At 46.3% G+C, this 23,939-nt stretch overlaps 1 protein-coding gene across 8 annotated transcripts in view; it reads left to right on the forward strand.

The window, feature by feature from the left end:
* ASTN1 (astrotactin 1) overlaps window positions 1–23,939 on the forward strand; it is a 300,145-nt gene that overhangs the window by 107,939 nt on the left and 168,267 nt on the right. For all 8 annotated transcript variants that reach the window (XM_027074277.2, XM_053209407.1, XM_053209406.1 and 5 more), the window contains exon 2: window positions 6,096–6,283. In XM_027074277.2, coding sequence (XP_026930078.1) covers window positions 6,096–6,283 — 188 coding nt within the window. The remainder of the gene's footprint in view (window positions 1–6,095; window positions 6,284–23,939) is intronic.

Raw genomic sequence — 23,939 nt, forward strand, 5'->3', positions numbered from 1 at the left:
GTTAGAGGAAGAGTTTCTAAGATTAACAGCAAGTTTGAAAATCCTGATCTAAACAAGGTCTTCTGATAGTCAGTAATGGTCATCAGGGGGTGTCGCCCTCAACCTTGAAAGACTGCAGGGTCAGTTCAGCAGGTGCCTCAACGCGAGGCTTAGAATTGACAAGTTCATGCCTCCTCCTGGCTTGACCTCACCACCTGAGCAACCTCATTACTACTTAGCTGGGTTTAGCTGGAAACTCAGCCTTCTCAGGAGTGAAAGAAGGGCCCAGAAAGGCTTAGAGTGCTCTAAGCCACTCTTGAGTTATTCAGTGCATTAAAGGGTCTTTGAGATTTTCCCAGTTCAAATCCACATTTGACTTTAAATTGCCAAATTCTTTGGAAGAGGGCATCATAGATCTGGTGTTCAGTGAAGTTGTCTTTCGGGGGAAATTCTGATGCTGTCATGCTATGTTGTCCTAGTGGCTCAGTTCAGGGATGCTCAGCGTGAGGGGACACCTACAGAAGGGGCACGGCACTTGGATGGTAGGAGGAAGTTGTTATGTTTGGAAAAGGAATTTTTGTAGCAAGCTTTGGGTATCCTAAGCTAACCCCACAAAAACACAGTGCTACAAGTTCACAGGGCACATGCTAACATTACAACAGTAACTAACTAAAAAGTGATTTTGGGGGTGCCTGGGTGGTTCAGTCGGTTGAGCGTCCACCTCTTGAGTTCGGCCTGGGTCATAGTCTTACCATTCGTGGGGTCGAGCTCTGCGTCAGCCTCTGTGCTGAGTGTGGTGGAGACTGCTTGGCATTCTCTCTCTCTCTCTCTCTCTCTCTCTCTCTCTCTCTCCTCGCTCCCTCCCTCCCTCCCCCTACCCCCTCCCCTGCTTGCCCTTTCTCTCTTTCTCTAAAATAAAAAAAAATATGATAATAAAAGTGATTTTATCTCACTCTCCACTGTGCCTTTCCCCACCCCAGCTCATTCTCTAGCATGACTGCCTCTGCTTACCCATCTTCCTGCTTCTCTATTGCATATGCAGAAGCTCCAGGATTTCTTCCTTAGAAACCGCATATCTGCGTCAGCAGGAATGAGAACCTTTCTCCCCAGCCTGAGGTCCAGTCCAAAAAGGGGCCTGGCTCTTAAAGCCTCTGATGAAATCATCCCAAACCTGTCCACCCTGTGCTCTGAGGGAAAGGGGAGGTGGAATGCAGGGAAGGCCTGAGAGAAGAGTGGACATTTCTTGGCACGTGGAAATTACCATCTTTCTAGGCGGTCACGTGAAGCACCCTGTTCTGGACTTAGAATCGTGGAATGTCAAGTTACAAAACGGTCTTGAAATTCATGTGTACAGCTCCTTCTTACATAGATAAGGTAACTCAAAGCTAGGCAGTACATTCAAGGCTACTCCAGACCCAGATCTCTTGAGTTCCAGCTCAGTATTTTGGTCACTGCAGAATACGGGATCAGAGTTACCATGAGATTGGGGTAGAGTCTAGTCTGTCTGCCGCTCTCTTTCTGGGTCTTCTTGATCTTTTTAAATCCTGGCCTTATTCACTTCTCTGCTTAATGAAACCGGGAGTGACTTTCCATTAGCTCGGAACTGCTTAAACTGGCATTCACACCTTTCACAGCTGACATCAATCTGCATTCCTTCCCTCATCCTCCATGACTCCTCTGAACTAACGCTACCCTTCTGCAAACAGGCGTCAGGCCGCCGTTTCTTAGTACACATTCTCTTCATATGGAGTTGCCTCCAGTGTCTCTTCCTATTATATCCCATGTCCAGCCAGATCCCACCCTCCCCCAACTCAGCATGGCTGTTACCGCTTAGAGTACTTAGTCTTGGCCATGTCTTCAGTTTCTTCCTAGATCAAAGCCTCTTTCAGGGTAGGGATCATATAGCAGTTTGCTGAATGTGGCCAATGGAGTGTGCTCCAAAAATCTTCATTGTATACAGGAACAAATGGCATCCTGATTTCTGTGTATTCTAGGCAGTTCCAGAATTTTGGGAGGTGCTGGGAGACGTGAGGCTCGTATAGGGGAAGAATGGACTCGTTAAGAGTAAGGGCACCCTTCCCTTTCTGGAGATCTCCATCCCACAGTGTGCTGTTGGCAATGGTGCCCAGCCCACCCGTGGTATCTTGAAATGGCTGTGGAGGCTTCTGTAGGCACTTGTTTTATTCAGTCCACTATGGAGGACTGGGCTGTGCGGAGCACGCACAGAGCAGAGGCTCAGTGTGAGCCTTATCCACGGCCCTCAGGAGGCTTTGGACCAGAGTAACTGCCGCCTCCCGTATGTACCTCTTGGGAGTTTCAGGGAAGGCTTGCATTGCTAAAGCAATTTCTGAGCATTTCTTCTTCTGGAGACCCTCTGCTAACATCCAGGCCAACGTGATTACATTGATGTTCCTTCCAAGCTCTGATCTCAGCTCCATTGGTGACGAAATTCACAAGACGTTTACTGTGCCCTGTGGTTTTTCATCGGCTGACCTAGGGCAGATTCAGCATAAGTAAATAAGTTCCTGGTTTAGCATTTTGGCCCTCCCATGTCAGATCCTGCCAGGACAGGGAAAAAGGCCAAAGAAGAAGCTATCATTCTGTAATTATCTTGAATCTTAAAAACGACAGGCACCCTCATGGGCAGGCATGGTGCTCTCCTTGCTTTACCCTTTTTTTTTTTTTTTTTTGCCCTCTACCATGAGTCTGGTCTGGGCAGGATCAGGATATCACTGTCTGTGGAGATGGGCATGAATATCTCACAAAGAGGTTCAGAGGGCTGGCCTGGAAGCCAGGGTCAGAGATTCTGTGCTCTCAGCTCACCTCCCTGTGGGAGCACTTTGTCAATAACCTGTTCGTTCCCTGGTACCACCACTCCTGGGACCCTGGAGCAGAACGCCTTCCTCCTCAGAAATTGTCTTGGACCGCCAATACATACAGGTTTCTTTTTGGGCTGATGAAGATGTTCTGGAATTACAGTGGTGATGGTCTCACAACTTTGTGAATGTACGAACCGCCATGGAATTGTATACTTTGAAAGGACAGATTTTATGGTATGGGAATTCTATCTCAATTTTGAAAGAAGTCATGGAATACTTGGGGAGCCTGGGTGGCTCAGCCAGTTAAGCATCTGACTTCGGCTCGGGTCATGATCTCACGGCTCGTGAGTTTGAGCCCCGAGTCAGGCTCTGTGCTGACAGCTTGGAGCCTGGAACCTGCTTCAGGTTCTGTGTCTCCTCTCTCTCTCTCTTTCTCTGCCCCTCCTCTGCTCACGCTCTGTCTCCCTGTCTCTCAAAAATAAATCAACATTAAAAAATGTTTCTTAATAAAATGTTATTGATAAAATGTTTTTAATTTTTTTAAATAAAGAAGTCATGGAATACTAAGACCTTGCACAACAAATAAAAATACTGCCGCTCAGAACCTGCTAGAAGACCACACGCACTCCATACTCAAATGCTCGCTCTCTCTCTCTCTCTCTCTCTCTCTCCCCCTCTCTCCGTGCTTCTGCAAAAGTCATGTTGTCTGGTGTGTGTTGGCAATGGAGGGGATCTGATAGGACTACTTCTGTTTTAGCTCCTGTTCTGTGTCAGGCTGGCATGACCTTGATCTGGGTGTTTACTTGTCCTTGCTTCCACAGTAAAAATGGAGGTAATGAGCCTGGCCTAGTTGATGAGAGTCTCCTGGGAAAGAAAAATCCATTTTAAGTGCTTTGGAGGTATGAGGTGCTAGATTCCTTCTAAAGAGTTACAGGAAGGCCTGAAGTGGCACCCAACATGTATGGAATTAATCCCAGGCTGGCTTAGAGCCGGTGTGGGTAGGAGGCTGAAAGCGTGTTGCTCTGAGTGATTGAATTATGGTGTTGGGTGTTCTATTATAAGCTGTTAGTGCTTGTGAGTTTTGTCCATGCTGCGGAGACTGGTCTCTTCCTGCAGCGGCAGGGAAGGCACTTGGGGGAGGGATGTGCTTCCCAGGAGGAATCTTCCTGGGGCTTGACCCATGGTTGGGAAGTAGCTTGTGATTGGGGCACTTGTAGTGACATGTCATGTGGCTGCTGCTGGGAGGCATGCCCAAGGGTTTCTCTTCACCTGGAAGTCTGGAAGGCCACCTTAGAGGAAAAGTGAACTCAGGAGTCCTGTGTCACTCACTGCCTCACTTAACAAATGGGGCTGTGCCTGCGGAAAACCAAGACCCAGATGCAGGGGATCTTCCATTCTTACACCCTGTGCAGCTTCTTGGCTGCTTGAGCTGGTCACTTCCAGAGCACGGACAGCTCGCCATCCCGGTGGGATGTTTGGGCGCCAGGTGAGTGGGCGAGGGGCTGAGGATGAAGGGGGGCTCTGATCGTCCTGTCTTTGCTGTCCCCTCATCGCCCATCACACACCCATTTACTCTTCTCCCCGGTCTGGAGGGTATTAGGAAGAGGTAGGGAATACTATCTGTGTCTTTTAGGGTTAGGCTAATGACCTGTGGCTCCTGTGAATTCTTTTCACCAACCTACCCTGAGAGGACCAGCCAGTATTCTTCTTCCTCGTCCTCCTTCTAATTCTCCTATCAGTGTCTGCATGTCCCCTTTCCACATCTCTACCTGTTAAAAGGATAGCCACCACCCTTTAGGACCCAAGGCCACTACCATCTTCTTCCAGATTTCCTCCCCTTCTTCCACCCTCAACCCAGGCAAGCCTACTCTTAAATTGTACATTTTCACATGGTGTCATATACATGGTGTAACACCTCCCACATTCACATTCACCCAAGGGTGGATTGCTTTGGAGAACTTGTTGAGGGCCTCATTTAGATTAGTATCACAGTGCCTAGAACAGTGCCTGGTGCACAGTGCATGCCCAATGTATATGTTAAGTCAATTAATGAATAAATACGTAAGTAAATAAATAAAGCAGAACATCATTTGTGCCCTCCTACAAATAGTGAAAGATATTTATAAACTCCATAAATATTCAAAATTGCTTCCCTCTTTATGGTGTGGTACTTGATGAGAATACTATTCTAAATGTGTCTTATTAAATCTTTTTTATGTCCGTGGAATTATTATTTTTTTTGGTCAAAGGTGATAAATTTTGGGAGAAGAAGCCATGCCTTTTAAAAAATGAACTTTTATAAAGCAATGCATTGCCAGAGTGTGCTCAGCGGAATATTAGTTCCCTAGGGTGGTAATAGTTGTTAAGGAAGAAATGATTTTGAGGCCAAATGAAGTTTAGGAAAGGCTGGGCTAATCAGGTCTCTGTTGTGAATTATCTCATAGCTTCGATGTGATCTTGCTTCGGAATATTAGCAGGAGAGACCCATAGTAGCATACTTCTGTACCAGTAGCTTAGCACCTGCAGTGTGAAATGCATAGTAGGTTTTTGGTATTTTGTTGTTAATTGTTGATGATAGTCCGGTGCCTCCATCTCGAGCCTTGAGAGCAGGTGAGTGCTTGTGTCTGTGCTAAGGGCCCAGGTTTTCACCACCCCCTCTGTGTGTACCAGCTCTGCTCTGCAAAAATGAAGAGAAAAATTAAAGGGAATTAAAACATCCCTGCCACGGCGAGTATTACACATCTCCAGTGGGCTATGCAGCAAATGATTGTGGTTTTAGAAATATTCTGTCAGCCCCAGTTGCTCTGCAGTAACCTCCCAGGACTGTTCCAGATGTGCCAGTTCTCTGCACAGTAATTACCAGCTCTTTCCTTGGTAGATTCACTGGTGTCTAGGAGTAATTGCTAGGGAACTCACATTTTCAAATTTACAAGAGGCAAACAACCTTCTATTTACCTCCGGGGTTATCAGGGTATTCAAACAGTGCTGGGTAAAGGATGCTATTGATCATAGAAATATGGGGAAGAGCTCGAATTTTCACTTTGGTGTTTTTCTCAATGGGTGAGAGTCTGGCTCACTCGATTATGGAGCAAAGATCTAGGGGGTGGATAAGTCTCTTCTTCTCGGGGCCTCTTCCCTTCCTGGAGATTTGAAACCTGACCTAACCATAGCTGGAACCCTTTGTTGTCTTTAGCTGACACTGGCTGATTGGTACCATTGCCTAGGAAGAAGATGAATAAGAAGATCCAGATTGGGCCAGTCCGAATTCTGACCTGTGCTTTGGTGTTTGTCCTCTAGAGATCTCGGGAAACACAGAGGACATCCCTCTGGTGCGCTGGAGGCAGCAGTGGCTGGAGAATGGCACTCTGCTCTTTCACATTCATCACCAAGATGGTGCTCCCAGCCTCCCTGGACAAGACCCAACTGAAGAACCCCAGCATGAGTCAGCAGAAGAGGAATTGAGGATCCTGCACATCTCAGTCATGGTAGGAGCAGCGTGGCTTTAACCTCTCAGGCCGTAGCTTATGTTATCTTGACTTTAAGAGCCTTGGCGCCGTGAACGTAGCTCTACGAAACCCACTCCACAACGATCATTGATCAGGTTAATAAGTAAATTTCCCATTTGTGGGAAGTGTCTCCACCTCGGGTGAAATATAAGTGGTAGTTATTTCTATACCACCGTTACCCACCTGTTCTCTTTGGGAACATGCCTAGACATGGAGTAACTTTTACAAACAAGAGAATATCAGATGGTGCCAGTGGATTGTCTTAAAAAGGCGTTCTTCAACTAGTAGATCAGAATATCTTGTAATAGTTGCTCCATAAATGTTTGCTGAATGACTGAATTGCCAAGCTGCTTGCTGCTACCAAGCCCTCTCTCTCCTCTTCTAGCCAGGAGAAAGTCAACATTTGGCTTTCTGTCCTCTTACAACAAAGGGCATATCAATAGATACTTGCCCCTCCCTGTAGCCTAGCTCAGAACTTTCACCATCAACCTCCCTTCTCCTCTTCAGAAATTTGAGGCCTCAAAAAAAATGAGAAGATTCTTCTTAAAATTCTAGGAACTTGTGTTCTAGAATCTCACTCAAAAGTAGATGGTACAGTGACAGGCAGGGGTTTTGTCTGGTGGTGTTTTGTGCACTGTTGTGTTCTTAGCACTCAGAACAATGCAAGCACATAGTTAATGCTTAATAAATATTTGTGGAAGAAATGAATGAATTTCCCAGTGGACATAGACAATGTCTGCTTCCCTTGGCATCTTACATGTTAGTATTGTATTGGTAAAACCAACATATCGTCTGCTTCTAGGGAAGCCTAAGAGCAGGTTGAGGCCAGACTGATTATTCATGAGCCATATATACAGAAGGCATGGGCTCTTTCATGTTTACGAAACTACAGAAAACCAATCTAGGTCTTGATCTAAACTTTATCTGTTACTCTGATACCAACACTACGTGCTGTTTGGTTTTGTTTATCAAATTGGGAGAAATTGAGCACATTTCAGATACACAAAAATTCCCATTATCCAAATATTTGACATTGAAACTCTTTCCATAAAATCTCTGATGAAATCTCAGAATGTAAGTCTTCCACTGATCTCTGCACGAATAACTAGCTTGATAGATTACCTGCATATACACAAGCTACTTTATTTAAACTATATGGTCAAGAAAAGAGTCCTTAAGAGCAAATGGTAAACCTCAATGTTTAGATGTGCTGGAAGGCAGGCAGGTAAATGAGATTGCCATGCCTCACATTTACAAATTTATTGAGGTTTCTAATATGGCAGTTATGGTACTTGTACATCCTTAATTAAAGACTAGCATTTCCTTTCAGGGAAGATTGTCTTCTGTCATGTAGCTTGTAGTTCCCAGAGAGCGGTAAGATCAGGCAGATCAGCCGAATCAACCCTGGCATTGACTGGAGTGACAGATGTATAGGCCACATTGCCTTCACATTTATGATATGGTCTCACTGAAAAGAAGGGCACAATGGTGGATTTCCCCCAGCCATTCACATCTTCCCATCAATGTGAAAAGCAGTCGTCATTGTTCTGGATGGTTTTTGTTTTGTTTTGTTTTGTTTTGTTTCTTTTGGTCTGAGACCATTTCAAAGAACCAGTCATCACGCCAAGGAAATGTTTAGGGTGAAAGGAAGTGTATGAAGATTCTTAAGGACTAATACTGGGTATGATTGTATCTGAAAGGCCCTGAATATAGATGGTCAAGACAGGCAACGTATCAGAAGGTGTGTTTGGTGTGGGGCTTGAGGGAGTAGTGGGAGGATCCATGGAAAGACGGTCTAATGCTGGTCCTCGTTGCTGCATCACAAATCTTAGTGTAGCAAGGATCCTGTCTTCAAGTATCCTGTCCTTTCCATCCTCAGAATGATGTGCTCCAATAAGTTCTCTAGAGAAGTATATACGTGGGTATTGTGTGTGTGCGCATGCATGTGTATGTGCACACATAGATGCATGTTTGTGGGGGTGGGTGACCGTGGAGACAGAAATGTGCAGGTCAAGGATGCCAAAGGATTTGAGGAAATAGTTTGTGCCCTTAAAATATAACAGTCCCTATGAGAAGCCCTCCGTTACTAATGCTTTGTTTTTTGAGGCCTCCCCCCACCGAGCGGGGATTAATGGACCGTGGGCACTGAAATGGAAAGAGAACAAAAGTCAGCCTTCAACCTGTGTCTGAAATTTTTCCTTCATATGCTACTGGTCACCCATAGACCAACGATGACATTGTCTTCCAAATAAAATGGAAGAGATTCTTCCTTCAGCTTTACTTTCGTTTATTCTACGTTACTCTTCACTACGTTATTATTCATTAACCTTGCTGGAGGGGGCAAAGGTTAAAAGAGCATGGACAGGGGGTGAGGGTAGGCAAGTCTTGTGTTTGACCTCTTGCATGTGGATAGGCCCCTGTCTCCATGAAAAATTCAGGAAAGCCTTTGACCTGTGGAAGCAAACAGGGACCCCAAGGTGAGGTGAAGATGTAAGGACTCCCTCCTGTCCTTGGCAAAGACGCGGTGGTCAGGGGAGTCTCTCCGAGTCCAGCTTGCTATCTTACCTTGCCCTACTCCCATTCCATGCCATACGCTCTCACGCACTGCCTCTTCTGTCCTTAACATTCCATTCTAGACACAGTTTCAAAGTCTAAAGTTGTGTATCTGCCCTCAGCTTAGAAATCAAGCCTGAGGGTATCCTGTTTGAAGATACCGTTCCTAGAATCTCTGATGGCTTCTTCTTAAGAGACTCAGGGACTGGTAGACTTCATCTGATATGCTTTATACCACATCCTTCGGAGGTGAAGTAGGCAGCCATTTGAGGCATCTGGAAAGAGAGCATTATAAATGTCAGAAGATTTTGCAGGCCTTTGACTAGTAACACTGTTGGACAGCAAAATGCACTTACATGAAATTTTATTACCCAAGCCCTGTTGGTTATGAAATAACAATAGCAGAGCTATTTTTCATTAACTGTAACGATCGATACTGATGTGGTTTTCAGTTCGGATCCAAATAGCATAATTTGAAAAAGAGAAAAGTTAAGGTGATTATCAAAATATGAATACAACCAACCTTTTCTCTTTTGTTAAGAAAATGTATATTTAAAAGCTTAACTGGTAATTCTAAATATTTCCAATATGTGCAGAGGGAATTAATGGTTCTGTGAAAACCTTCAAGTTTACATTTCTCTGATTTTGTGTTTACCCTTTTCCCATCCATATTGCCTCAATGCAGGGACCACTGTTTATTTTTATATTTTGCATTTACTGTGTTTAGTTTTAAGCACAAAGTATAAGTAATGAGAGACTGAAAGGCCAAGGAATACCTTTTTTGTATCCTTATGACACTCTGTGAATGAGAATTGGCGAGTCCTTGTTTCCACTGTGCCCGGTGTAAATATACCATCGGCAAAATGGTGGGCTTGAGGGAAACCAGTACCTCAGCTGGGGACTTGGCAATTGAAAACTTTGAAAACCCTTTTGCTTTACTTATTGTTCAATCACATCCTAAAATTTTTGAATTATTTTTTCCAAAGAGGTACTCTTTCCTTCCTGACATCTTAGATCACCGTGTTGAGGGTCAAACAATGTATTGTAACCTCCAGCATGATTCAAACTGGGCGGAAGAGATTTATTGTGAATCTTGCAAGGTAATTGACATTTAAAACTACTGAAGCACACAGGGATACTCTTGATACTCTTTTGCAAACTCTTGAACAAGTGAAAGCCAAATCATCGAATGGAAATCAGTTGTGTGAATTTAAATCCATAAATCAGAGAATTGTTCAGTTATAAGCACATCCTTTACTCCACAGCATAGAAGGTCAGGTTTTAATATGACTTTGTTTTTTTTTAATGTTTACTTATATTTAAGAGAGAGAGAGGGAGAGAGAGAGAGAGTGAGTGAGCTGCGAGTGGGGGAGGGGCAGAGAGCGAGGGAGACGCAGACTCCAAAACAGCTCCAGGCTCCGAGCGGTCAGCATAGAGCCCGACTTGGGGCTCAAACCCACAAACCATGAGATCACCACCTGAGCTGAAGTCAGGGGCTCAACCAGCTGAGCCACCCAGGCGCCCCTAACATGACTTGACTTTAGATATTCAGACTCTGTGGGTTTAAATTTCCATGTTGTACTTTTGCTAATTTGCCATATGATCTACATTTTTCTTCTTACGGTATGCAAAAGAATTGAATGGTGCATAATAGCGCTTTAATGTATTATCTATATATTTCATCTTTGTAATTAAAGATGGCAGTGTTAATAGACTTCCTATATGCATATAGGTTGGTTAAATACAGTGTTCACAGCAAGTAACCTTTCAAAAATCCTTCAGTTTGGTATATATATTTTGCAGTCATAACTCCTGCTGGTAGGTAAGCTTTCATAGTTCAGCCCTCGTAGGCACAATTCACAGTTGTGTGGAAAAAAGTAATGTTTGAGCGTTTGTCTATCTCCCTGGGGATTTGGGGACTGGAGCCCATCAGGGAAGCCTGGGTCTGCTCAAGACCACTAGTCCCACCTGTGTGGGGCCCATTGGCCAGTGTCTGCAGGTCCGTGTGGCCCTCAACTGCTGGCTCCTCAGGTGTCTCCAAGCACCTTGTCTCTGGGAGCTCCAGGTGAGTCCTAGACACGTGGTTTTCTTTTGGGAGAAACAGCATAAAGAACCAGGTTCAGGGACAAAGGAGGCCACAGGTGTTACTGTGGAGTCCCAGCATCCAGGAAATAGAATGGACACTTTAGAGAAGTTGTATCCTGGGGAAGTAACGGCTGGGCCGAGTTAGTACAAAGCCTACGGAACATACCTATGCGAGCTTCCAGGACTGTGTTTCCACGACCGTCGCCAACTTTGTGCCAGAGGACCCATCCTTGCTCTCACTTGCTCTTCCTTGTGCATCCTCGCTCAAGTTCAGTTCAGCTGCCTACGCATCGTGTGTTACTTTGCTTGAAGCTGTCTTCAGTGCACTTGTAAAGCTCAGCCACGTCTAAGGGCACGGAAGAGCATTTCTAAGTGTGGTCATTGCTATGTGCCATCAAGGCCATCGGTTTATTATTAAGTGTCTGTGGGCATAGGAGAGCTAGATGCTTTTTCTGTCAGTCCCTTTTGCCTTCAGGTAATCGGTTACAAAAATTCATTAGCAAATTCGTTAATCAGGGTCACTTTTACATCTTCATTGTCAATTTATATTGTTTGCTTAGTTCAACTGAGGATGCCCTATCCTTCTTTTTGATCTTTAGAAAGAAATGGAAGGGCACCTGGGTGGGTCAGTCAATAGAGCATCCAACTTCGGCTCAGGCCATGATCACACAGTTTGTGGGTTCAAGCCCTGTGTTGACAACTCAGAGCCTGGAGCCTGCTTCAGATTCTGTGTCTCCCTCTCTCTCTCTGCCCCTACCCCACTCATGTGCGTGCACGTGCTCTCTCTGTCTCTCAAAAATAAATATTAAAAAAAATTTTTTTAGAAAGAAATGGAGGAGTTTAGTCATGTCTTGTGTTACCACAAAAGATAGAACTAGAGTGATAACAGATTCAGTCCAAAGAACTTTTCTAGCAATTCAAGCCATCCATTATGGGGCAGGACTGACTTACTGGCCATACCGTCCCTTTGCCAAAGCCATTGTCTTGTACTTGGCCTCCTACTAAGAAAATGGTGGGCAGTTCGTAAAATAACAGCAAGATCCCTACAGACAAAACCTCCTCGCACTTGGGTTGTTACTGGCAGACTGATGTGCAAAAGAGGACATGGCAGGGCCCATTTGGGGGCTCTCCCAAGTGCCAAGGGAAGGTTGGTTTCTAAACCTCCCCACTTGGCACCATGGTTTGGCTGTGCCTGTCTTGCCAAGGCGCATCAGGTGCAGGTACATGGGAGTCCATTAGCCGTTTCAGTTGTTGAGCTATTCCGAGTGCTGGCCGTGCTCCCATATTCACACGGGTGTGGGTGGGGGGCTAGGATGTGTGGGAAAGAAACACTGGGTTTAGGGTTGGAAGGTAAGCTTCAGAGCCTGGCTTTATACGACGTCAGGTAATCTGCTGACCTTTTGGGAAGCTTCTCACCTCAACTGTGAAATGGATACATTCACTGCTGAGGCTTTTTAGTTTCCAAAAAATGGAGATCCACTCAGGTCTTCTCTGTAAGGGAGTTTGACTATAGTAACTCACATGGAGGTAAGGTAGACAGGAATCTTCTCTTTTTTTTTTTTAATGTTTATTTATTTTTGAGAGAGAGACAGAGCACGAGCAGGGGAGGGGCAGAGAGAGAAGGAAACACAGAATCGGAAGCAGGCTCCAGGCTCCGAGCTGTCAGTGCAGAGCCCCACACAGGGCTTGAACCCACGAATCATAAGATCATGACCTGAGTCGAAATCGGATGCTTAACCGACTGAGCCACCCAGGCACCCCAGCAGGAATCTTGTAATTAAAAAAAAAATCCTCAAAGTAGAATTTCATGAACTCTGGCGCTGAAAGGTTGTGCAGGATCTGGGAGTCACCCTGTCAGCCCCCAGCATCCACGGCTAGTTTGTGGTTTGGCTCTTGGACACGTCCATCTTTATCGTTCCCATTGCCATAAATTAGCTCCTTTGTCCAGCGTGCTCTGTAAATCTCATCCCCATTTCGATGCTTTTCAGTGTTTGTACTATCCATTTACTCATCAAGTCACTTCACTTGTGACCCCTCGGGACTTCTTGCACCTTGTCCCTGTCCCTGTGGCTGCCAGATTCTCTGCTTTCCCCACCTCCCCTGACTCCTTAGGGAGACAAGCAGAGGGAAGCTAGTTACTGTAGTTCTTTTTTGTTGACAGCTTTTTTCCTCTCAAATCACCCCGTGGGAGGCTATAACCCTAACCTTCTCCCATTGGCTGTGGTTACAGGAGGGTTGGCTTAGGTGGCACAGAACGCGACTAGTCCTGTTCCAGGCCCAGCTCGGAACCACTTTCTTTAGCAGAGGAGAGAAGCCATGATCCCGTGATTTGCTTGTTCAATGCGACGGGCGTGCTGCAGGGGAGCCTGGGTGGCTCAGTTGCTTAAGCGCCCCACACTTTTTTTGGCTCAGTTCATGATACCAGGGTCATGGGATCAAGCCCTGCTTCGGGCTTCATGCTGGGTATGGAGCCTGCTTAGGATTCTCTCTTTCTCCCTCTGCCTCGCCCCCCACCAAAAATCCCCCGAAAAAACACTACTCTAAGTACTTGCAGTATATATTACCGTATGTTTTATTCTCATCACAACACCGTGAGGTAGGGATAATTATCATCCCATTTTACAAATGAAGGGACCAAGGGCCAGAGAAGTGGAGTAACATACCTAAACTCAAACAGCTGTTAGGTTACACAGCCAGGATTTAAGTCGAAGCAGTTGGCAGAGTCCAGACTCTGTTCTCGAAGAAGCACCAGCTCATATTCTGGCCAATCGTGGGTGCCCAGTAAGTATTTCTTACATGTCCTTTCATCGGTTCTTGTTGTTTTGTCCACTTTTGACTGCTGAGTCTCATCTGATGCTTTTCCCCCATTGTTGCTTCAAAACCAGTAACTCTGTGAGCACTAGGACCCACAAGCAAGGTAGAATATAGATCTTTCTTCCAGACAGCTAACCCCAAAAGCTCAGATTCCGTTCAGCTTGGCTACACCCACCTGCTAACCTTGGCTTCAGCCACACCGCCTCACAGCTGGCTGCGGGCTTATTGGCAGGGAAGGGAAGAGGGCAGTTAGGGACTTTTCACTCTAAAATTGTGAAAGTCATATAACAGTAAATTTAGGCTTTTTCAGGTACATACTTTCACATCTCTGCAGTTTTTAAAAACAAAAAACTTTTGTTTTTTGGGGGACTTTTCACTCTAAAATTGTAAAAGTCATATAATAATAAATTTAGGCTTTTTCAGGTACATACTTTCACATCTTTGTAGTTTTTAAAAACAAAAAACATTTTAAAAGCATTATTGACCTATCATTGATTTAAAAGAAATCATTGACTCATTCATTCATTTAGATATGGATTCTTTACCAGTATCTGTCAGGCTAAGGAGGTAGAAAATAAGACAACCTTTTGCTTTCAAGGAACATTTAATGATATTATTAACACTTAATATTTGAGGATGGCCTTTGGCAGAACTGGGAGGCAGGTAGAGTGTCTACCTTCTTTTCCATTTCTTTATATTTTTTACATCCATTTTACAGTTTTGTTCTTCTCTTTCCTGAAGCTCATGGAGACCTTAAGCTGCCCCCATTTCTCCAGACAGCAAGGAGAACAGCTAAGAGGCCACATTTTCATGATACTATTTTTTAACAACATGATGTAATACTCTGTTCAGCAATTTAGCTCACTTGATATAGAAGCCAACAAATTTTAAGTACTTAGTTCCAAAAATCTCTGAAGATCCTTTTGAAAGCGGGAGTCATAATCTCTGTGGGGTTTAAATCGATAACAAGAACTGGTGATACTCATAGTAATGAAGCTAACATTTTTACTCGCTGGGTCCCAGGCGATGTATGGGATCACTTTCATGCATAATATCAGTCGACTCTCTAAAAATCTAGTGAAATAGATGGTAATTCTCCCACTTTTCAGATACGAACACTGAGACTTCGAGAAAGTACATCACAGATCCGAGGTCTTATAGGTGGAGCCAGGATTCAAGGCAAACGCATCCGACTCCAGACTTCATTCTGCCGTGACCGTGCTGCTTGCTGGCTTCAGGGTGAGCCGGTTTGTTCAGTTTTCCAGGCTGTGGGATAATTTTGCTTCCTCTGGCTAGCACAGTAGAGACCCTTCACTTGATGAACATTGGGAAAGCTCATAGAGAACTGGGCAAGGAAGGTGCTGTCATGATGGAGTCTCTGAGCTACATCAAAAGGTGAAGATCTGCACTGAGCAAACGGATAAAGCATCGCAGAGAAGCCTGGGGTTGACTCTGGACAGAGGTCATCGAGAAGCCAAGACTCCAGAGAAGACTATACATTCCGTATATTAAACTTCAGGGCGGGAGTTTATAGCAAGGCTTTGTTATCAGAGAGACCAGTTTAAATCCCTGTTCTACCCCTTACTACGTTTTCTAGTGTCCTTGGGCCAGTTGCTTAAAACTCTCTGAACTCACTTTCCTCATTTATGAAATGGGAATGATAACAGATTCTCCTTCTTAAAGCTGTTTTGAGGATTACATGAGATGATTCGTACTAAGCACTTCCTACAGTGCCTGGCCCGTGGGAGGTGCCCAGTAAATACGAACCAGGTAAACCCTTGGGGTGCCGGGCAAGCTGCCTGTAACCATTCCTTGCGTCGTGTGTTACTCCAGGGCCCACTACCTTAGGGAGCCAGAAAAGCAGCTGGGATCATGGCAGCCCCTTGCAGGAGTCCTGGAGGAGTTGTGCTCGGGGGCAAGACTGAGGCAATTAAGGTCATCAGGGCAACAGAACGGGCCCCTTGTGAAGCCGGGATGTGGCCGTGTACATCTAGGGCATTGTTAAGCCACTTCTGTTTCACTGTTTACAGGGTTTCCTAGCAGCTATCCTATGGTTTGGGAGGACGATCCCAGCTCCAAATTCCCTGGAAGAACTTCACTAATTTATTTATTTATTTTATCAAACCAAATGATGTCATTATGGGAATTTCTGTTCTGCTGAGGTATCTAAGAGTGTTGTTACTCACGTTCACGACGGGGAAGAGAAGGCATGGACTGATGGGAGACGTTTGTGGCCAGCACTGGTGAAAAGGCTCAGGGTTCTTTGTTGTTTTTAAATTTTTTTTTTAACATTTATTTATTTTTGAGAGACAGAGAGAGACAGAGCATGAGCAGGGGAGGGGCAGAGAGAGAGGGAGACACAGAATCCAAAGCAGGCTCTGAGCTGTCAGCACAGAGCCTGATGCGGGGCTCGAACTCGCAAACCACGAGTTCATGACCTGAGTCGAAGTCGGACGCTTAACCGACTGAGCCACCCAGGCTCCCCAAGACTCAGGGTTCTTAATCTGAAGGCTGTCATCTTTCCTCCAGCTCATGCTGCCTTCTTCTTGCCTTCTGCCCATGTCTAAAGTTTTGTGATTCTTTCACTGACCCGAAATTTGCCTTTAAATCTGACCTCAAGCCTACACTCAATGGGTGGTTGGTGGGGACAGAGTAGCTTTGGGTATAGTGGATGTAGGCAGCCATGTGCCCAGAGACAGAAGCCTGCGTGGGCAATGGCAGGAAATCAGGCCACGGGTCTGTAAAGTGCCAGATGATAAACACTTTCAGCTTTGCAGGCTGTTTGAACTCTGGTACAACTACCCAACTCTTGCCATTTTATAGTGCCAAAGTAGCCATATGCAATAAGTAAATGGATAAATGTGGCTGTGTTCTAATAAAGCTTTATTTACCAAATAGGCAGTGGGCACCATTTGGCCTAGAGGCCATAGTCGGCTGATCCCCATCTAGTACATTTCTTTTGTCTACAGCGCGTGAACAGAGACTGAAATCTTAACAACTTAGTGGAAGTGTTAGGGTACCATTTGCAGAGTGAAAGATAATAGTTTGCTCATTTTAGTCAGACTCCTATAGATTGATTATAATTGTCACTTAAGGCAGACATTGACAGAGATCGTTCTTGCTACAAATTCAAGGCACAAATTCAGGTGAGATACAAGCATATTAGCCTCTCCTGAGAGGTATTGATGGGTTTAGTGAAGACAAAGTTGATGAAAACAAAATATGCTTAGACTTGACAAGGGAATTATCAACAAGGTATGGGTTAGGAAATATGCAATTTTTTTTCCTTCCCTGTGAGGCTGATGGCTCCTGCTTGGTTTCGATTTTGACATACACAGTAGACTTTTGTGAAATGTTTAGATAGGTTACAACAGCCCCTTATACAGAAACACCTAATGTTGGTGGACATGCACGCAGAGAAGTATATTACGCTTCCAGACAGGTCATGATACATTTGGTCTGTGATACGTAAGGACTTTACATTTATTTATTTTTGAGAAACAGAGTGAGACAAAGCGTGAGTGGTGGAGGGGCAGAGACAGGAGACACAGAATCTGAAGCAGTCTCCGGGCTCTGAGCAAGCGGTCAGCACGGAGCCTGATGCGGGGCTCGAACCCACAAACTGTGAGATCATGACCTGAGCCGAAGTCGGACGCTCAACCGACTGAGCCACCCACGTGCCCCGATACTTAAGGACTTTAAGAGTTAGTGGTGGCTGTCTGCCTTGCTTATAAATAAGGCTGAAGGTGGACGAGGCATTTTGAGAGACCTCACCTCATAAAATCGCCTTATCGCATACCCTGTCAAGTATGAGCCCAGGTTCATTGGAAGTCTTGCCTGCATGAGAGGCTGATGTCAGTAGCTCTCCTCCAGATTGCACAGGAGTCTCCGTGGTACATCCGAGGAGGTCGGGAGCTTCCTGCTGCTGCCTTGCTATTTATGATTCTCCTGATACCTCTGTCACTGCTGCTGACATCCACGAATAGCAAGAGATGAGTCAAATAGCCTTCTAACTTGGGCGAATCAGATGCTCAGTTAATTGATATATTGAACTGTGGCTGACAGCAGCGAGTGCCTCATGGAGAAGTATCTGGGCCTTCTGGGCTTGGCTCCCAGTCCCGAAGTTTGCTTAAGGTGAACTTAAGGGGACTTCTGCAGCCCCCTAAAGCACCATGGCCATAGGAGATCCCTAAGAGATCAGACAGCAGGTGTTTGTTAAAGGGCTCAGCCTTTTGTTTCCTCCTTTCCTGTATTCTGTCTGAGCAAGAAGGTGGAAGAATTTGGGACTGAGACGCGTAAGCATTTGGGACGTAGAGGAGTGAGTGTGTCAGAACTTGACCTGTCTGGGCCTCAGACACATTCTTACGAGGTAAGGTAAGCCGCCCTACAAACAAACGCAGGAGGGCTCTGCCTCCCAACGGTGATGTTGAAGCATCCCAGTTTGATTCTTTTTATTCCCTAAATGATGTGGCGTGTACACGCGCAGGTCACCATCCCTGGGCTTTCAGCTGGCCGCCTCGGGGGCTCTGCTGACCAGAGCAGGCGGCCTCGGCACCTGAGAGTTCCAACCTGTCCAGGACACAGCCACCATCCTTGGACCCTGCCTGTGGTTGGAACGGGCAGCACCAACGTGTCCCCGCTGGGGCTCTGTCCGGAACTCCCAGAACAGAGTGACGCCACCAGGCTGTGCTCCCCTAGATGGCATTTTCTCTTCTTTCCTCAACAGTGATACATGCTGGGCCGGGGAGACCAGGGGACCATTGAATTAGAAATCAGGAGGCTTTGCTTATGGGCCTTTTCCCCACAAAAGTCTGTGAAACTGCAGGCATATGTCTTCACCTGTCAGAAGTCTGTTCTCATCTGCACATGAGTGTTCTTAAAACTTTAGGCATTCGGATTGTGCCATGGTTGTTTTTTTTTTTTTAATCTGCCTTGGTATTTTCTGAATATTTTTATTTACATTGACTGGCTTTTCCAGTTTGAACTTATTTTTGCCTTAGATGAAAAGGCCAACAAAACCAGGGGTTTGATGTTATCGTTAATGATATCGGTACAGGTTAGGAAAAATATTATTTTATAAAAGAATGAAATGGAAACATCCCCTACTTTTGCCAGCCATTGGCATGGTGCCAACTAGGAGCACATGGATGGGCTGTGGGCACTCTGCCTTGGGAATCCCAAACTGTATGACCTTGTAAGTTGCTTCCAGCTCTGGCATTCCAGGAGTATGAAAGTGAAGGGCATATGGGACACTAGCAACCCCAGTTAAAACAGACTTCAGAGTAACATACAGAGAAACTGTATTCTGCTCCCTGCAGCAACTCTATTTTTCTTTTTCCCATTTACGAACGTGGGATGATGGTCTACGGGGAAAATGGCGGGCTTGTCTGCCTGTAGGTTGGGTTGAATGGAAGTGGTTCTGCCCAGGGAGAGAGCTGTCACTTCCCGCTGTGCTGACCTGTCGAAAGGAGTTTGGTGGCTGGGAGCCTTTTCCCGTGGGCCGGTGGGGCCTGTCCTCAGGATTTGCTGAGCCGCTAGCCCAGGGCCTCTTGTGCTCAGCCAGCCGTCCTCACAGTCTCCCACGGAGTCTGCCTGGACACGCCCCCACCTTTGCCTCAGGGAGTACACTGGGAGCCTCCTGGGGTCGGCCTCAGAGTGGAGTGGCTCCTGGACCACGGGAGGGAGCACATCGTGGGAAATAAAAGACCACAACCTTCTGCTTGGGGGATTTGGTGCATCTTGGAGTCACCTCTAGAGCACTTGGAGTCCTCAAAGAGGACATTTCTCCTACCCAGAATGACTGCGATGAAACCAGAGGCGGAGTGATTGTGGCAAGCACAACCGAGCTGGTGGTTTTATATTTCTTACTCCCCTGACGGCCTCAGTGGCCCTGTGTGCTCTCTTCTCAGGACAGCACTTGTAAGTCTGCTTTGGAAGAAAAATTCCTGATAGGATAGTGGGTTCTGCCTTGCCAAATAACAGGACACCTCCCAGACTTCCCTTCTGGGAGAGCTCTCCTGGTTCTCAGGACTGCATCTGGACAAGGTCGAGGACAAGTCAGTGCCACCTCTCTCAGTAATGACAGGCCGTCTTCGGTCTTTAAGGCACTGGAGACCCTGCTGTCTTTCTCATCCCTGCTTCCTCTTCCACATGCCCTTTGTGAGTTCCTTTGCCTCTTTGATCAAACTTGCATCTGATGTTCATTTTCACCTGATTTCATCTAATGAAAAAAATTGAAGTGGGAAGTGGGCCGTGTAACCATTCCTGTGTGGGACTGTGAGTGTGTTCAAAGGGCTGCGTTTGCCTCCAGAATTTTTTTACCAGCGTCTATGTCAAAGGCTGCCTTATCCAGTTAATATCCTTCCACGTCACTAGGGTCGCAGAGAAAGAAGAGTGAAAAGGAGAAAAGTAGTTCTTTCGCTTGAGAATCATCTACACAAATAGTGCATTTTATTATTTGGGGAGAGAAGGATCTGTCTTCCTACTCATTCTTATTGCCCAGGATGCCCTTTTCTGTACCCTCTTACTCACTGCTGCTGCACCTGCCATGGCTGTGTCTTCCTGGGTCCCTCCTTCCCCTCCATGTGTATGCGTTCAAATCCTACCTCTCTTTCGGGTCCCATTTCAAATGTGTCCACCTGGCCACCTCTCTGCATCATTCAGCTGGAGACCATTCCTCCCCCTTGGTCTCCTATGGCCGGGCGAACAGGAAAGGCTTCTTTGAGCCTTTCTTATGGCTGGTGTCTGTTTCCATCCAAAGGCAATTTTGATGAATCTTGTCTTCCCTACCAGACTCCAGGATCCTAAATGGCAGGATCTGGTTTTGAGTCTGATTCATCTTTATATTTCTTACAGCTGCCAACCCGACGCTTCACACAAGGAATGTCCCCCAGTTGGTGTTTGTGAAATGAGTAGAATTTGTTTGTATCATGTTTTTTTTGGTTTTTTTTTTTCACTTGGTCCTTATAACTGTCTCTGTCTCCAGCCTTGGCCTCTCCTACCAGCTTCTGACTTACATATCTGCTTGGGTGTCCCACATGCATTGTGAACAATGTTTCCCCACCCACCCTGTCCTCCCCTTGTGCCTCCTGTGGTGACAGGACCACCAACACCATCACCCAGGCTAGACCCCCTTTCCTCCCCCTTCTCATTCATTCAGTCCAGCACCACATTCTGCTCATTTTAGTTTCCAGATGCCACTGGAATCCTTCTGTACCTACTGCCGCTGGTAGGACAGCCTCCTTCCCCAAATTCCCCCCTGCCCCGCCCCCTCCTCTCACCAGATTGCTACAGGCGATTTCCACCTGTTCACACTGCCTTCTGACTTGCTCCCCTCAAAAACTTCCCTCTTTCGGGGCTCCTGGTTGGCTCAGTCAGTTAAGCATCCAATTCTTGGTTTCGGCTCAGGTCATGATCTCATGGTTCATGAGTTAGAGCCCCACATCGGGTTCTGTGCTCACAGTGCAGAGACTGCTTGGAATTCTCTCTCTCTCTCTCTCTCTCTCTCTCTGCCTCTCCCCCACTGTCCCTCAAAATAAATAAATAAACGTAAACAAAAAACTCCCCTCCCATTGCCACCAGGCTGTTCTTAGCAAAGTGCGGCTTGCACGGTATCATCTTGCTCACAAAACACCTGAAGTAATTCCCTTCGCTCTGAAAGGTCACTTCCCAGCTAACCTTTTCATGGCCTGACCCTCACCTCGTCTCCTCGGTTTCCACTCTGTCCTAGCCACACTGACCAACTTGGTCATGGTGCCTGGAAGTCCCTTGCTGTGTCATACTTCTGTGATTTCACGCGTGTTTTACTTTCGGCTTACAATGTCTTTCCTCTCCTCTGAGTGGGGTTGCTTCTAACTACTGGCTTTAAAATTCGCCCGTGAGTTCCCTGGAAAATGCTCTGACCCCTTTCCCTCTAGGCAGGGTTGAGTCATGCTCTGCAGTCCCCGACACGCCTTCTGCCATGGACCTCATCGTCATCTGTGCGTGCGGCTGTGTCCCTGAGCATGAACTTCTTGCTTGGGGGCGGGGAGGGGGTGAAGGTGAGGAGTTCCGCTTCTCTGCGTCCTAGCGGAGCCTCTGGTCTTTGCTAGGAGGCCAAGAGGGACTTTGGGAATGAACGGCCAACCCCATGAAGAAGGCTGAGCAAATCTGACAGACAGACAGCTGAGGCTCAAAGGTCCGAGGGCTGAATGACCGGTAAGTGGTGCCATTGGGAACAGAAGCTGGTTGCTGGTCAGCTCGCCTTCCCTCGTCTTGCAAGACCTTTGGTGGAATGTTCTACTCAGGTCTCCTCTCTGATGGTTGTGGCTCCCTCCTCTCCGCTAAACCGTCACCTCCCCTCTTCCCTTCACGTAATCATGGAACAGGAAGCCCAGGGAAGACTACCGTACCCACCAGAGCTGGCTAGTCACAAGGCCATCTCTATCCATCTGTTCGTCTGTCATCGTCTATGGAATGTTTTAAAATCGTTTTTTAATTGATACTGAGCAAAATCACTGTGAGATATTTTCAGAGTGAAGACTTCGGTTTTGAGTGTTCCAGGGCATGGGTGAAGGACTGGGGTAGTACCCACTAGTGTTATAAATTTAGAGGGTCCCTCCCAGGACCTGAAGACAGGACAGTCCCTGACCCAGCCTCTGGACAAAGCAAACGGCTCGCCTTTCATATCCTCGGTGGCTGCGTTCACACCTCTGCAGTTCTCGGCCACGGTGCCGGGTCCCCATCAGTTGTGAACTGTGGCAGCTGAATCTGATGCTGATAATAGTCACAGTGTCAGGATTTGTAAGTGGTTTCCTTTTCTCCATTAGAATAGAGTCTGCATTATAAGTGCCCGATAAAAAAAAGTCCTTCTCACTCAGCTTGCATTCTGGTCTGGTTTCTTGACCCAGAGGAAACTTCGCTGGGGTTACACCCGGCACTGGGTGTGCCTGTGGGGTCTACCCAGTTTGTAGCCCGCATTTGTCATGGTGTGGTGGCGGAGAAGACCGTTGAGAACGGCCGGTCCTGACCGTGTGTGGCCCTCTGCTAAGGCAGATGCAGTTTCTGCACTACAGAACGGAGTTAGCGAGAACTCCTACATCCTACCTGCAGTCACTCTCTAGAAGCGGAAAGATAAATGCAAATATATGTGCATACATAAATACAGATAATACATATATTAATGAAAAAAAAAAAGTAAAGCTTTGGTTTCCAGGAGAGAGGACTTTCTTCACACCCTTCCCTTTGTAAAGCACGTAGCAGAGGTTTTCCTATAATTAGGTGCTAATAGATGTCTTATAACTGCACTTAATGTGCTGATCATTTTGCAGTATATACAAATATCAGATCATCATGTTGTACACCTGGAACTAACGTAATGTCATATGTCAGTTATATCTCAATCATAAGGAAAAAATGTGGTGACAAATTTCTTTAACCTCTCTGGTGACGAGACGCGATTCACGCGGAGTTTTGTGGAGTACAGCAAGTACAGGCCAGTTAGTTTTTCTAGAGGAAAAATGGCTGTCGGTTTATGTGAGGCCCCTGCCATCTCACAGCAGCTTTGCTGATGGCACAAAAAGGTACAAGTCAGAACAAGGTTGGATAAATGGAAGCCATCGTGCTTTCTGGAAGCACAGCTAACATCTTCTGGATGACGCGTCTGTAGCATGGACCTCCGATCTGAACCACCTACCCTCGTGGGTGAGGATGCTGATGTCCTACAGGAGCTGACTTCTTCCTGGGTGGCTCTGCGCTGAGGGGACCTCTCAGCACTGGCCAGGGAGCCAGCAGAGAGGAATGAAGATGGGCTCCCCGATGGAGGCCTTCAGTCTGAGTTGACAGACAGCAGGAAAGTCATGTTCTGTGTGCTGTATCAACCTGGCCAAGCTAGCCTCACTTTAATTAATCAAGCAGTGCACTGTCCATGCTGAGAATGGGGCTGTGGAAAGTTTTTAAAGTGGGGTCTCTGCCTGCATGTGTAGTCAGAGCTATGATACGGGACATAGCAGAATTAGGGATTAAAGATTAATTAAGAAATGCCCACATATGCTTTCAGAGTGGAGACAAAACATGTCCTAGGATCGTAGAAATCAAACCCATTTTTGGGAAGGAGAGAAACTTCTGGTGGGGGCCGTGGCTGGGGTAAGGGGCTTAGGCAAAGGGAAGATGAGGGAGAGCAGGTCAGGGGAGGGAGAGGGCAAAG

This window comes from Acinonyx jubatus, chromosome E4 (genome assembly GCF_027475565.1).
Source record: "Acinonyx jubatus isolate Ajub_Pintada_27869175 chromosome E4, VMU_Ajub_asm_v1.0, whole genome shotgun sequence".
Lineage (NCBI taxonomy): Eukaryota > Metazoa > Chordata > Mammalia > Carnivora > Felidae > Acinonyx > Acinonyx jubatus.